Below are 15,479 nucleotides of genomic sequence, written 5' to 3'. Positions count from 1 at the left end.
AATTAAATAAAAAGGACAGTACGACTATGAAAGTGAGGTGTGAATTCTGCTTTGCCTTGCCCCATGTGTGCCATTCGACGTGAATGGCAGTTGGGTGAAGTAATATTACAAAACAAATAACGTTTCTATTCCAAATCACTGGAAAAATCCAACGTTGCTATTCTTCGCACAATTATCAGTTTTCGACGGTAAGTTTCAGCCATACAGGATGATCACAATTCAAGGTTTGGTGGTCCTGCGTTATTAGTAAACCACTCAGTCTTCAATTGAGGATTATATACAAATTTGTGCATTATAATATTTTTGTGCTATGCAACTATTGATGCAGATGTATTTCCCGAGTAGTCGTCGCATCTCCTCTGCATTTCCTCTCTACAGGTGGCTTGTGTTGCGCCATTCTTCCACGAAATTGTTTGTCGGAGGTCTCTTTCTTTCTCTATGTCGAATGGCAGACACAAACACATTTGTATGAGTTTGTGTAAGAACTAGTGTTTTAAATCTTTAAAGCGTTTGGATGAAAAATCGTGCGGAGTTATTTCTTTATGTTTGCTTCTCTTATCTGTTTGATAAAATGCCCCACTTAAAAGAAACAAGCTCTTTGCCTGAAACTCCCTCATTTCTTAGTATTCGTTTGGTACAAATTTTGAACATCTTTGTGTAATTTTCTTAAAGCGATTTGTTTGGACTAGAATAACTTTTAGAATTAGTCAAAAGTAATTGCTTCAGAAAGCTCTTTTACATGAAGAAAGCAAAAGTTCTGCAAAAGGGACGTTTCAAACATCCAACGATGTAATGCAATGGGATAGATGGTAGAGCGCTGCCTACGCCCAAAAGCAAAGGCTTGGCCTGTGGAAAAAATGAAAACCATTATTCAACTGTTTTCAATTCTGAAAATGTTTTAACGTAGGCATTTCATTGTATAAATCTGCAACAAATTTCAGGACTTTCTTATGATACCAATGAACCTGTTCTAAAGAAAGCTTTCGAGAAGTATGGCGAGGTAATTCAAGGTAGGTATTGGACTTTTATATTGCATTTTAGAAATGTGATATTATTTATCAAGAAAGTAATGTGATGTATTTGGCAGTAAACGTTATATGTGACCATGTAAGTGGCAAATCAAAAGGATATGGATTTGTACGTTATGCCGAGGATACTGCAGCAAGCAAAGCCTTGAAGGAAATGGATGGCCAGGTATTCCCAAGTAATTTGATAGACATCATTTACTTATCTGATTGTGACTGACTATGTTCGTATATGTTACTTTTTTTAATAGAAAAAAAGTTACCTTTATACTTATAATCAAACATTTAAGTTTATCAACTTATCCATGTTGTGATTTCTGTAGTTGCTAGATGGTAGAAATATTCGTCTCCAATATGCGCATAGAGAGTGAAGACGTGGATTTCAGGTCCAAAGAAGTTTAACTTTCAGTGATTGAAGGTTACATATGGGAATTATGTTGATATTTGGGAAATTTTATTTCAGTTGCTTTAGCCTTTTTCATGAAACATGCTTTACTTTCCTAGTTGTCATGGTGTAATTTTTTTTTTTTTTTTTTGACACATTTTTAATTTCAAAGCAATTCCAAGCCTTTAAAACATAGCAGCTAGCGCCAACTGCATTTTCTTAAATTACTTAAAAGCTGAGAAGTGAAAAATATAAATTTTCGACGTTTATCCTGGAAAAGTGGCATTTGTTTGGATTAACAAGTCGGATAGATGTTCTTGCAGTTATTTTAAGTGTGTGTTTGCTGCATTGTATTAAAACCTATGAAGATTATTTTAATCTTACCTATTCCTTATTTAGACTGTATAGTTTATTCACAATTTTATGAATGAAGAAAAAATAAGTTTGATTAGAATATAAGAATTTATTTATAAGTAAATAAGCATTAAAAATTTCTTTTATAAGTTTAAAAATAATTTATAACTAAATAAACTATTTACTAATAAAAAATCACTTATTAAAAAAAATCCTTTTACAAGTAAAATTTCGTTAGCAGCTAGACGGAATTCTCGAGTATGTATTAAAATCACAGCTTGAAGAAATTAAACTAGATGTTGCCATATTACCAGAAAACTAAAGCAACAAAATTACAGTAGCATGAAGAAATTAATTTCGATTATCCAAGATTTCAATTTTCCGAGATGAATACATTATAAAAGTATGATTTCTAATGAAGAAAAACATAAAAATAAATCCTTCCTACAAAAATAAAAGAAGCTTGAAGCTCAGCATCTGAGTGCTGATGCATTGCCAAAGGATCTTCAGTTGCCCAATTGAATGAACGAATCGGGTCAGCAATTCAATGACCCGATTTGATCAAGAACTGGATCATCCTCCATTTTCTTCCTTCCCGTTGCTGCTGCTCCTTTTGAAGAAGTATCTGAATTCATTTGATGGAGAATTAATGGAGGAATGACCCATAAAGACATTAAGAGAATACTCTGGTTGATTGGTGAATGATTAACTTCAATAAAAGATGTGGGAGAATTGAGTTGGTGGAGAGAGGATCTTCTAAGCATATGCCTCGACCATTAACTTTGCTTGCTTGCTTTGCCCTTTTCTAAGTTTTCTTTACAAGTAAATAAGATTATTTATTTATTTTTTAAATAAAGTAAATTTGTAATGGTTGAAACTGAAATTAGTGTCTTATTTTCAAAATATGATCTAGATATAGTCCCTCTTCGTAATAAATAAAAAACTTATATTTTTAATAAATTTTGATAAAAGTTGATGAAAAACGTTGCAAATTTCATGAAATATATGATTAAGATCAGGGACGACAATTTAGCTTATCGGTTCGGATCGACCGTGGCTCGACTCGAAAAAATTCCGAGCTGGCCCCGCTCGAGGCTCGGAAGAACCGAGCCTAAGCTTTGGCCAAGCCCTAATTTGGATAGACGGGCCCAACCCGCATCGGCTCGTGAGCCATTCTAAAAAAAAAAAAAAAAAAAAAAAAAAAAAAAAAAAAAAAAAAAAAAAAAAAAAAAAAAAAAAAAAAAAAAAAAAACCACTTATAAAAATAATTTTTCGAATAATTCTTTTTCACACAAGGTCTAAACATTTTTCTAGAGGAATTTTGGGTCGACCACTTAGAGATTCTTTTTCAATTTTCTGCCAATTTATTACTAGACATATTAAAAGATCTAAAATAACTAATAAACAAAATTAACTCAATCACAACTAAAAAAAAAAAAAAAAAAAAAAAAAAAAAAGAAGAACTTGGAGACAGCAAAATGCTACCTTTTAAGCCGAGCCCGCATCAACCCGCGGGCCATTAAAAAAAAATGTAAAAAAGAACTTGGAGGCAGCAAAATGCTGCCTTTTAAAATGCAGCTGTAGCTGGTTGCTTTAAAAAGCAGCACAATGCTATCTTAAAAGGCATCTTAAACGAAAAAAATAAAAAATAAAAAGAAAGAGCAAAGAAAAAGGCGAGTCTGCCCCGCTCAAAAAGACCTGAGCAAAAGCTCGAGTCGAGCCTAATTTTTTTGGTCGAGCAAAAACTCGGCTCGACTCGACTCGGGCTCGAAAAAAAGCTCGCACATTTTATCCGAACCGAGCCAGAGTCTCGAGTTTCGGCTCTCGAGCTGGCTCGACTCGACTCCTTGACATCTCTAATTAAGATTAATTACTTAACTTAAATTTTTTAAAGATTTTAATCCATGCTAAACATGAGCATAACGTTGAACATTCTAGCACATTTTGTCTGTCTTAAGCTGGCGTTTCTCTTCTTTTATGGATTGTGAGGGGATCGGTGGACAAAACCTACTAAACTTAAATTTTATTAAGATTTTAATCCACGCTAAACATGAGCATAATGTTTGAACATTCGAGTACATTTCGTCTGTCTTAAGCTGGCGTTTCTCTTCTTTTATGGACTGTGAGGGGATCGGTGGACAAAACCCATTACTTTTAAGGGGAAAGAAAAGAAAAATTAATCTATTTTACTTAAAATTAAGAACTAAGCCCCTGTTTGATCCCCATTAAATTACATTCTATTTTTCTCTCTCCTATTTTCAACCCACAATCTTCCATAAAATAATATTACACGTAAATCGAAATTTTTTTTCATCTTTTTCAACCACTTTTCATTATAAAAAACGGGGGCCAAACGGGGTATAAGCTATTCAAATATTAAAATAAGCTTAAAAGATTTAAATTGAGTTTATTAATAACTTTAGCAATAAATATATCTCGCATTGACCCGTAAATAAATAAATAACTTAATTTGAATGTAATTAATATTAAAATTAATGTTTTCTTGTAAGTACTAATGAAATAATTTATCTAAGAGGGTGTTTGGGAGACATTTTTTTTGTAAAAATGTATTTTTGAATAGAAAATTGATGGGACATGTGTGGTTGAAAAATAATTTTTTTGATTTACGTGTAATATTATTTTAATAAAAAATATGTGATTGAAAATATTAGATAAAAATACATTTAAAAAAAAATGAGTATCAAACGGGCCTAAATATGTTTGGAATGTAAGAATTTAGTAACTATAAGTAGATTTGCTCTTTTTCAAGTCAAAAGGCATCATTGAAGACCATAATAAAAATGTAGCATGGTACTCTATTGTCCGCTCCCTCCGTAGAGTGACACGTCGCACACAGACACACAGTTGTTGTCGTAAAGAGTAGCTTCTTACAACGACACGTCACTCAATCGGCCAAGCATGGAAGAGCGAAACTCAATGTTGGTGCCGTTACGGCCAGCCTACGGCGGCGATCGGTTGTCCAAGAACACCGAACTGGCCCTTGCGTCGCCACCCACAACCGCCATCATCAACATCACTCCTCGGATCAAACTCCCTCCTGGCTGGGGTGTTGAAGAGGTGCTTCGCCCCAATGGCTCCCACATTGACAGGGTTGAATGCATATACTTTTGTAAAAAAAATGAGATTTTCATATAATTTAATTGAGTAATCTTAATTGGTTTTTATTGTATTATTCAGTATTATTATGAGCCAGGGACTGGGCGAAAATTCAGGTCATCTAAAGAAGTTGAGAGACACTTGAATGGAGAAGAATATCCTCGGCGCAGGAGGAAATTGACACTGCACAATCGTGTAATGTTGAGAAATTAGTAATTTAATATCATAATTTTTTAACGGACTAAAAGAAATTTTTTACTTGTTGATTGGGTTTTTTTAAATTAATTTTTCAAGAATTTTCTGCAGAAATCTGGGTGCCAGAGGATGATTGTTTCTGGTGGAAAGGTAAAGAATATAATTTTATGTTGGGCTTTTATCAGTTATTCCAACAATTATGTGACATTGTTTTGGTATCCATAGAGGCTTAGGAAATTATCTTTTGTAACTGTCCTTTATGATGACAATGTAAAAGAGATTATATGTAAAGTTTTTCAAATAGCAAGGTCTTCCTTTGCACTAAAAAATCAATATTACTCGGCGATATCAAGGCCTATTTCAGCGGCTAGAATGAGGAAGAGGAATTAGTTTGAGCTCTTGTGTCGATTTGTATATGAATAATGAGCTATAAGTTTCTGTTCTTTGTTTGCATTTCATCAAGATTTGGGGACAAAGTTAACAGCATCTAGTTCAAAGTTACTAAGAATTTACGCGAGCTATTATGTGATCATGTACAGAGAATAAATAGACAGATAAGTTTAGTTGGCAGAATTTCTTGTTAAATAGATATAAATGAACTCATCGAAAAAAACCTGTTTGATGGGCTGAGGTAGTTTAGACTGAGATTTTAACGTACTTAAAAGTATCGCTGTCCATTTGTGGTCTGTTGTACCTTAAAAAAAAAAAAAAAAAAAAAAAAAAAGGGATGTTGTTGACGTCCTAGGAAAGGCAATTTTATCTTGGAACAACCTTAAAATGAAACACATTTCTCTTCATTGCAAAAAAGTGCCCATGCAGATGTTGAAACTAGGTAAAGAAATAGATCGAAATCAATTGGCAATGATGGTTTCCAGAAGCGCTAAAGCCTCCCCATACTTTAAGCTTCCTGATGGGTGGATTGTGGAGAAAGTACCCCGTAAATATGATGGAACGATTGATAAGGTTATGTTCTTTCTATCAATTACTCAGTTTATGAACCTCGTGATTTCAATATATTTTCTGAAGTGGAACAGTTTACATTCTATTTACATTTCCAATTGCCTCTTTACACGCAGAAATTAAGAATTTTGAAGGCTGGCATGCCTGCACAGTTCAGTAGTGATATTAACTGAAGTTAGAGTTTAAAAAATAGTGTTTTGGAGTATTAGCTTATGTTTGGATAACAATTAAAGTAACTTATAATTTACTTTTCAAAGTTAAACATTGAATTTAACCATACAATTTGTAGTATCACAATTACTATCCACTTATCTATCGCTCATTTCTATGACATTAAAATTTTATCCGAACACTTGGTTAGAAATGAGAGTATAGTATTAATCTTGGTTTTCCTTGCTTTTACCTTTTGATAATAATTAATTTGATCTGTTTTACTGAGAAGGTCTACGGTTTGAGTTTGTATAGCCCTAGAGCCCTATAAAATGAAAATTCAAAATATAAAATTGTATAATTTTCATTTCTTCATTATTGTTTGCTGCTTGTAACTGACTGGTTGGGTTGGTTTATCGAAATCCAAATTATTCCTATAAACTCACTCACAGAAATCATTTAAAGCAGAACAAAAAGTTGAAAGAAAAAATTATGAGGCTATATGCTAATGGCTATGAACCCTATACCTCTACGTGTTTTTCCATTCCTAGTCGTACATCAGTTCATAAAAAGATCACTCTTTATTTTTGTCGCAGTACTACTACGAACCTGAGACTGGGCGGAAGTTTCGGTCCCTGGTTTCGGTTGAGAGATACCTGGCAGAATTGGAAGGAGATGATGTCCTCTTATCAAAGGCTCTTGCAGAAATAAAGGAAAATAAACTCATGTCGAAAGTTTTTCAACTGGACAATCACATAGAGGTATGCTTAAATCTACCATATTTCAACTAAAGATTGAACTTGTGTTGTGTTTTCTTTCTCTTGTTATAGAATGTCTCTGATTTTCGAGGCTTTTGTCCGTTTTAGAACTCTATTCCGAGAACGGAAAACATTTTTGGAGATATGAAAGTGTCTTCAATTGTTGGCCCGCCAATGAAAGTCAATTGGGTTCTTGCAAGTCCGCATGGAGATGCATGGAATCCTATAATCTCTGATATGTCTATTCCAGATTCTGTTAAGCAGCAATGGACAAAAAGATTTATGCAAATAATGAATGACGGAGGTCTGGATTCACCAAATTCCTCTGCATAAAGGTTAAAAAAATCTGTTATGTTATTCATCAGTTTTCTTGTTGGATATCTTGGAGCCTAATTGTGTTGTACAATTTTCTCATCAACTTCATATCGACCTATATCCTGCTTTACGTAGTTTTCTTTCATAGAATCGTTCAAAGAAGAAAATATAGCGCCATGTATGTGATCACAATGAAGATCTGCTTTATAGATTCAATTCAGCCAGTTTTATGGAAAAACCATTGAAGGCTCTGTTGTCTAACCTTCAAAATAATACTTATTTTCTCTTTGTTATTTTCATTTTGCAGCGACGACTCCGTGTTCAAGTGACGACATGTAGTCTTGAAACACTGGAAGAATGCTTGATGTTCAAGTGACGACATGTAGTCTTGAAACACTGGAAGAATGCTTGAATGGCTTCGCTGCTGTATTTACTACTTACTACCTAGTCTTTTGTACATTCTTGAAAACGCCCCTCTCCACCCCGTTGCACTAATAGCAACTCAATGATGTAATAGAGTCCGTCTGGAACTTTTGATCTACTGAGAGATCAACCTTGTAATGTGAGTTGTAGTGTAAACATAAGCGAGTTATGTCACCACAATAGAATACAACTTGTAACATCTCCCAAAAACCAGACATCTTTTATAGCACATTCATCGTCTTCTATCTGCATAAATTACTGAATGCCCTCTTAGGGAAGAGAAGCATCAGCAAATAACTCCCAAATGGTCAAGCAGGTATATTGGAAAAGAAATATTGTTTCTGTATCATATAATGCAGGCTTATAAGGATTGCCACAATACGGGGCAGGCCCTACTCCCGGAATTGGCTAATAAGGAAAGGAAAGTTACTGCGATGGGGTAGTCGGGCAGGAGTCCGAGGAGGAAGGGAAGGTTTCCCGGGTATTGTAGTGGGGCGGTCGACTTATCTAATATGCTTACAGCAATACTCAAACGAAACATGACAAATTGAAAAATACAAAATAGTCTCCAAGATCTCTGTAGCAATTGCAAAATCAAGTATTTAACATTCTGAAACTTAATTTTTTTTTTAAAAAAAAAAAAGGTGAATTCCTGAATGAAAATTAAAAATCACTTTCTTTTTCTCCTTGGATTCTCCTATTTTATTTAACTGTACTTTCAGTAGAAGCCAGGAAGTAACTCCATCACAGGTAAGATTGACTTAGGAATGCAGACTCCCAGATAAATGCAAACATAGCTTGTCCCTAAAACTCGAAGCAGACTCGTCGACGAATTCACAAACCTCGTTCCTATATCCTGGATCGTGGTGGTGAGATGAAGGCACTTCGTCTGAAACCTCATCTTCCATGTCTATAACAATATTGTGGAGAATGCAGCATACGAAAATAAACCTTGGTAACTTGTGCTTGTCAGGTCTCCACATATCTCCTTGAATCATTTTCCATCCTTCCTTCAGCCTTGCCAATGCCCTCTTTGCAACAGTGTGAGTCGTGGAGAGCCTCTTATTGAACTCGACTTTGGATTCTGAAAGTTCTTTACCTTGGTAAGGAGTCAAGAGCCAAGGCAGCAATGGAAATCCTGTATCACCTATTATATATTCCCCAACTTCTGTTAGTTCTGACAAAGTTATTTTCTTCCCGTTCAATCTCTCTCCTTCCTGACATAGTTTGAAGAAACTGGAACTCTGGAGAACCGAGTATTCGTTCATCTTTCCCGGCCATCCAGTGACTATGTCCCGGAACCTCAAATCAGAATCCACAATCACCTGCAGGATCATACTGTGATTCTCCTTGCGATCAAGCCACATTTCGGCTCCTTGATCAGACGATGTTAACATCATTTTTATGTGTGTGGTATCAATCACGCCACAACAATTTGGAAGGCCTCGAATTTTTTCAAACTTGTTCTGAATCTCAGTTATCTCACGTTCAGTGGAAGGCCAGCGGAGGTGGTGAAGTCCGTTTTCTTCAATGGCCTCGATAAAACGCCAGGTCACTTGAGAGACGGTTGAATGGTGCACCCCAAATGACTCACCGACTGAGATTAATGAATTTCCCGAAGATAGCCTTCTCAAAGCTAAAGCTACCTGGTCATGTAATGACAATGGCTTTCCATTTGAAAAAGAAAAATGTGTTTTGACCATCATGTGATCTTTCACTAGGGAACATATGTAGTCGAACGTGTTTCTCGACATTTTGAAAGTGGATTCGAACTTGTCCAATCCCTTTAACTGAGATGGTTCACCTGCAGAGGGAAAGAAGTAAACTGATCTCACGTCTTCATCAATAAACAGTAAATGGAACTTGGATCACAAAATTCCAGGAAAGGTAAAATATTCTACGTGACAAGTAAAATAGATTTCTTAAAATAGTGTGAAATGCCGATAAGAAAAACAGTCAAATAAGCACAAGAAAGAGAAGGGGAACCTATGAATGTCGAAGCTAAAATGCAAGTTGCAAAAATAAGCAACACACTAAAAGTCACAATGAGAAAGATAACTGATCAGCAGTTTTTCAAATTCAAGATAAATCCAGAGTAGGACAATTAAGTTATACTAATGCTTCGTGCTCTTGGTTCACAAACAAAACATTGGGTGACCATCTGGATGCTTAACTTTCCATTCTTGAATCCATGAACCAGAATAACCCGAGGAAATTCATCTCCTGTCAGGCTTCCATTCCAACATATGGATTATGCATGCACAGATTGTTTATTTTCATTATCCTGTTAACTTTACTTATATCACCTAATGTCATAAAGAAAAGAAAAAACTATAAATCAGAAAGAAGGTTGCTTAACTAGGAAGGAAGAAGTCTTTTACTTCATCCAGTTTCACTGAATCTTGACTACGGAGGTGAATCAAATTGATATGAAAGCTCAGGAATTATTTGAAAAATAAAAACCTGTTTTTTCCAGGATATTTGCTGTATGCATTTAAAATAACGTTTTCCATATGTTTATCTTGTAAAATTATCATTTTCGATGGATCTATTTATGGAGAAAGAGTTGGCCATCTAGTTATATGGGATGATGAATTAGCATACAGGGTTTCATTTAATATTTGCTTTGTCAATTACTGAAAGTAACAAATACTTAAAATAATTGATATGTTAGTGAAGAATAAACATGAGAAGATGCCAAACAACAATTTATGCCCAGCTTTTTTGCCTGCATTGGAAGTAGGAGTCATCGTTTTCCCATCTTATTTGAAAACTCAAAAATGTAAATATGCAAAGGACAAAACTCTAGAATTCCAGATTTGGAATCAATCACGGGAAGTACTCATACAATTTTGTTGTATCCTGTAAATCAATAAGTTCCGTCCTAATTCGTTCATTCAGTTTTGTTTATGTTCATAATAGTCAACCTACTCTTTCTAACTACTGAGCACAAAATATTTAAGGCAAGGGGTTAACGTGGTACGGAAACTTTTTGTTTGTTCGAACAATCATTTTTTTTAGTTCAATTCTGATACCATATATTTTAAGAACCAATAAACTCATGGATTACAATGCTAGATTGGGTGGGGATGGGGGGTTCACATGGTACAGAAACTTTTTTAATCTTCTAAATCACACAGTACAGAAACATATACAAAGCGAAAATTCTTTGAAATCATTCATAATGAAAAAAATGAAACAATTTATCTATTCACGATAGACTTTGAAACTCCCTGAATGGCGTACTTTTTCCAATAAATCTCAAGCAAAATAAGAACCTGCACTTAAGGATATGTAGCTATATCACGTGCACTTGCTATTCTCTAATGTGCTTGATATGCTAGTTCATAACTTTGGGCCCTGTTTAAGCTTCAGTTATAATCATCTTTCATGATTTCTGAGACAAAACAATTTCAGCAGGATCCCCAAAAAAATAGCGAAAAAAGTATCGCTGTCCTTAGAAATTTTAAATTATATATAAAGATAAGCTATTAGATGACTGTAAAGACAGAATAACGAGCTACAAATAATGGAAACCCATGGCAAAGAAAGAAGCAGCTAAATCAAAACCAAAATCAATTCGGTAAATGAAGTCAATTCATCAATTCTCTTTTTTAGGTTATGAATCTAACAGAATACATCCTGGATCATGGAACAAGGACAATGAATAGGACTGAAAATCCGTCTCTTGATACTCTTCTCCATTTCACGTGATACTCAGACTAATGACAATATTCTGATATTTGGTTTTAGTTGCGAGGTCGTGAAGAAACCTCTTGTGACTCATTTGGTACTTTGTAATGTCTTAGTGAGCAATATTAAGGACGAAGAAATAAATTAAAATATTCTATACCATCCAAAACCTATCCATACTGCTAATGAAACACGAACTTATTGTATTCATTAGTCATAGTATTTACACGCTACACATATTTCCTACTCTCTGTCACTATAAACTACCTCAGTTAACTCTTAACAATCCCTAATGGATGAAAAATTTAAGCTCACGACTTCTGAATATTAATGTGCATCCTTTCAGATCACTCTCTGTGATTTGGTGTCTATATATATTGGAAACAGAACCTATTTAACACATTCCATGTGCCATAAAATTTTTAGAAGCACTGACTTTATGTTAGAAGCAAGAAATGGAGTTTTGTACACATATGTTTGTCTTCTACAAGTAAGAGACTCGACAATAAAGCTCAATCAACAGCATGCAGCTCCTTTAATCTCAAAGACGCAGCATATCCATTATTCTTACCAAAATCATCTATTAATAACAGGATATGAAATTTTAGAATTTTCAAAATATGAGCAGAAGAATAATTCCATGAAATCTTGAGCAGCTCCATTGATTTTTCATCTTTTTCTTTCTATAATTTTCTTTCTTTCTTTCTTTTTTTTTGCAGAAAAATTTCATTAAGCCTGCTGGAAGATTTAGAATGTATCCTTAGCCACTATTTTTTCTAAATAATACTACAAGAGGAGGGAGATGCTAAGATTTAATTCCTAATATTTGCAAATGAAGGATTGGAAAACCAACCAAGGTTACCTAGCCTAACTACCGGTTGGTTATCTGAAAATATACCTATGCAAACATTCTATATCGGTAATTTTCCTCCTCTATGGCCAAAATATGTTGCAGGGAGAGAGGTAATATTGATTCATAGATTTAGTAGTTTCCAACAGCTGAATATATCTCATGGCCATGTAAAGGTACATATCAGCCATAACAGGACAATGAATTTTCTGTTTTCTTTGTCCTCCACAGACCTCATTATGCAAAACCTAAAGTAAAATTATGAAAAATCCTAAGTCGCCACAGTGAACAAAATCAAAATCAGCAGAAATTTTGAAACAATCTAAAACCCCTACAAGATACTTCGTTTGCTGAAAAGGCCAAAACCTCAGCATTAGAAGAAATATAGCTAGCCGCCTTATTTCAGTAACACAAGATTCTTCAAACATTGCTCCCACTCATTCAATTCAATTACACACTCCTTTCAAAGCCTCAAATACCACTAATACCATTTTACACGATGAAAATAAGCTCATATTTGCACAAGAACCCATAGTCATCAATTAATTACCGTCCTAACAATGAAAATCAGTACATTATCCTAAACATTAGGAAAAACTAAGAGGATTCCAGGTGTTAGAACTAGAAAGAGGAACAAGTTTGTCTTCCCTAACAGTTGCACATAAATTAAACTATGAGATAGTTGATAATGATTGCTTTTACCAGAACAGTTGATATACTTTGTTGTAGCCACAGAAAAATAAATAAATAACTAACATCCAAAGAGACATGATGTTATCATCATTGAACACAATGTTCTCCGTTTCAATGAAAATGGAATTGAAACTATTTCTTGAAACAGCAACAATTTATTTACCATTCTTAATAAAAGGGATCAAAGAGTGCTAATCTGCACAAAGATGGCATGATGGTGGAGATATATCTGCCCGATGATGCAGATTTTCCATCCAAATATGATAAATTACAACAAACTCACATTATTTCTCGAACCATTTGGTAAACTAAATGTTAATCAAGTGGATGAATCTAGTTGATATCAAAGTAAAATGGAGATTCACTTTTACATATTCATACACATTCACAAAGCACGAACATGTTAATTCAATGTAACTAAACTCACATTATTTCTTCAATCATTTGTAAATTAATGAAACCAAAATGTCAATAGAAAGGATAACTCAAAGGTTGAAATTCAAAGCAAAATAGTGATCCACTTTACCACATTCACAAAACACAACCATATAATTCAATGTAAAAAACTTGCACAATTTCTTAAAACATCTGGTTAATTAATGAAACAAAATGTTAATCAAAATGATAACTTAAAAGTCGAAAAATCAAAACAAAATAGGGATCTACTATAACACATTCATACACAATCACAGAACACAAAACATGTAAATTCAATGTAATGGCAGCCAAATTAAGTTAAACTAACACAAAAAGTCTAAAGTCAATCAGGAATAGATGTTTAAAAATCTCCAATTGTATGATCAACAGAACAACAAAAAATCCAATATATCACAAAATATAAGATTTTTAACATAAAAGTAAACTGATGAAGAATTTAATTTACCAGCAATTTTCTTTGATAGATCATTCCACCAATTAACAGAGCCCTCTTCAGAAGACCCAGAAACCAAAGAATTTTCTTCATCCTTCTTCTCGACTTTCCTTTTCTTTTTATTTCCTCTCAACGGTGCCATCAGTGCAGAAAAAAACCCAATCGAATTTTTAACCCAGAAACCCCACTAACTTCAAAGCAAACAGAAAAAGAAAAGAACTTTGTTAGAATTCAAATATAACTCAAACCCATTTTGGATAGAGCAAGATTGAACACCATAGACATATAGAGATCATGAATAAGTGCTAAACATAAAGAACATGCAGATACATACAGATATGTGTATAGGTGATTAGCTACAGTGTGCCAATGGTGTTTGTGTGCGCCTCTTTTGGTGATTTGTAGCATGCAAATTGAATAAGATATAAAAATAGGAGCATAGTACAGAGGCTTTGCGGGCAAGTTACAAGAAATCTGAACTCAGAAATAGTTTGGGTTTTGTTTTGTTTAAGACAAATGTAGCAAGAAAAGTAACAGGCACGGACATTGTTAAAGACGGGAAAGACTACTTACATGGGCTCCAATTTTTCACAGTGAGAGAGAGAGAGAGAGAGGGGAGGGTATGTAATGTAATATAAAAATGAGAAAGAAAAAGGGAAAAAAAAGAGATGAAAAATATCATAATTTTTAAAGCCAAAAAATTAAGCCTATGTTTGATCCCCATTTTAAAAAAAAAAAATGCATTTTGAAATAATGATTTTTTGAAAAATGTGGTTAAAAAGTAAAGAAAAGTTTTTGAAATACGCATATAATTATTTTATGAAAAAAATATATGATTGAAAATGAGATTTGAAAAAATGTATTCTTGAAAAAATATGGCTCAAATATGAGCTAAGTGTGCATTTGATTTGTTGTTTTTAAACTATTTTCAGTCTTTAGTTTTTTTTTAAAAAAAAAAAAAAACAAAGACTTGTTTGGTCTAGAATTTTTTAAAAAACATTCTAAAAAGTAATAAACTTATAATATAAAACTTGTTCAAGTATTTTCAGTAAAATTCTAAAAATACTCAAAACAAAGAAAACAAGCATTTAAATAAAATTTTAAAAACTAAATATTATAAAAATGAAAATATTGAATTCTAAAAAAAATTAATTCTTTTTAATTTTTTAGAATTTAAAAATTTTTATATTTGATTTTTTTTTAGTATTTTAGTTTTTAAAATTTTGGAATTAAATAATATTTCAAAAAATTTAAAAATAAATAAATAAGTTGAGTTGGCTAAATATAGAAAATAAAGGACAAAAATTAATGACATAGATTGAGATGTTTATCTATATTCATTTAAATATATTTTAAATTTTTATTTATGTAAATACTATTAAGAGAATGATCTAATTTTACATTTTTTTAAATTTTCTAGAATTTTTTTTTAGAAAATTACATTTTTTTTATAGATTTTATCCTTTTAAATTTTTTATTATTTATTTGTTAAAATTAGAAATTTTTTAGTATCTATATTTTTGTTTTAGTTTTCAACGATTTCCTTGAATAAAGTCAAAATCTCAAAAATGGTATTAAAATATAAATTTAATTTTGTAATAAAAAAAAAACATTTTTGAAAAGACCATACCAAACGAATTTGGGTGTTTTGCAAAAGTGAAGCCAATGTAACCTTAATTTTTTCAGTTGA

At 33.0% G+C, this 15,479-nt stretch overlaps 3 protein-coding genes across 6 annotated transcripts; 2 read left to right on the top strand and 1 right to left on the bottom strand.

Annotated features, from left to right (window-relative positions):
- Nucleotides 1-30: 30 nt before the first annotated feature.
- Nucleotides 31-1,528, top strand: LOC111371380 (glycine-rich RNA-binding protein 4, mitochondrial). The gene is made up of 5 exons (XM_022993322.1): nucleotides 31-188; nucleotides 329-422; nucleotides 942-1,010; nucleotides 1,088-1,194; nucleotides 1,349-1,528. Exons 2-5 carry the CDS (start codon nucleotides 329-331, stop codon nucleotides 1,394-1,396), a joined length of 318 nt encoding a protein of 105 aa, XP_022849090.1. The 5' UTR covers nucleotides 31-188; the 3' UTR covers nucleotides 1,397-1,528.
- A 3,002-nt stretch (nucleotides 1,529-4,530) lies between these two features.
- LOC111371378 (methyl-CpG-binding domain-containing protein 6-like) lies at nucleotides 4,531-7,911 on the top strand. Of its 2 annotated transcripts, XM_022993319.1 has the most exons (7): nucleotides 4,534-4,875; nucleotides 4,963-5,076; nucleotides 5,188-5,226; nucleotides 5,896-6,039; nucleotides 6,783-6,947; nucleotides 7,053-7,279; nucleotides 7,567-7,911. In XM_022993319.1, exons 1-6 carry the CDS (start codon nucleotides 4,684-4,686, stop codon nucleotides 7,275-7,277), a joined length of 879 nt encoding a protein of 292 aa, XP_022849087.1. In that variant the 5' UTR covers nucleotides 4,534-4,683; the 3' UTR covers nucleotides 7,278-7,279; nucleotides 7,567-7,911. The 2 variants fall into 2 exon arrangements, with proteins under 2 accessions (XP_022849088.1, XP_022849087.1); XM_022993320.1 differs by lacking the exon at nucleotides 5,896-6,039 and having other exon boundaries at nucleotides 4,531-4,875.
- A 333-nt stretch (nucleotides 7,912-8,244) lies between these two features.
- On the bottom strand, nucleotides 8,245-14,430 carry LOC111371377 (protein ALP1-like). Of its 3 annotated transcripts, none has more exons than XM_022993317.1 (3): nucleotides 14,363-14,430; nucleotides 13,802-13,980; nucleotides 8,245-9,486 (listed from the first exon to the last, which is right to left on the bottom strand). In XM_022993317.1, exons 2-3 carry the CDS (start codon nucleotides 13,929-13,931, stop codon nucleotides 8,444-8,446), a joined length of 1,173 nt encoding a protein of 390 aa, XP_022849085.1. In that variant the 5' UTR covers nucleotides 13,932-13,980; nucleotides 14,363-14,430; the 3' UTR covers nucleotides 8,245-8,443. The 3 variants fall into 3 exon arrangements, with proteins under 3 accessions (XP_022849085.1, XP_022849084.1, XP_022849086.1); XM_022993316.1 differs by lacking the exon at nucleotides 14,363-14,430 and adding an exon at nucleotides 14,124-14,333; XM_022993318.1 differs by lacking the exon at nucleotides 14,363-14,430 and adding an exon at nucleotides 14,124-14,333 and having other exon boundaries at nucleotides 13,802-13,976.
- Between the last annotated feature and the right edge of the window lie 1,049 nt (nucleotides 14,431-15,479).

The sequence above is a fragment of the Olea europaea genome, chromosome 22 (assembly GCF_002742605.1).
Source record: "Olea europaea var. sylvestris chromosome 22, O_europaea_v1, whole genome shotgun sequence".
Lineage (NCBI taxonomy): Eukaryota > Viridiplantae > Streptophyta > Magnoliopsida > Lamiales > Oleaceae > Olea > Olea europaea.
The sequence above is the reverse complement of the archived record's forward strand: the minus strand, read 5'-3'. Positions and strand labels throughout refer to the sequence as shown.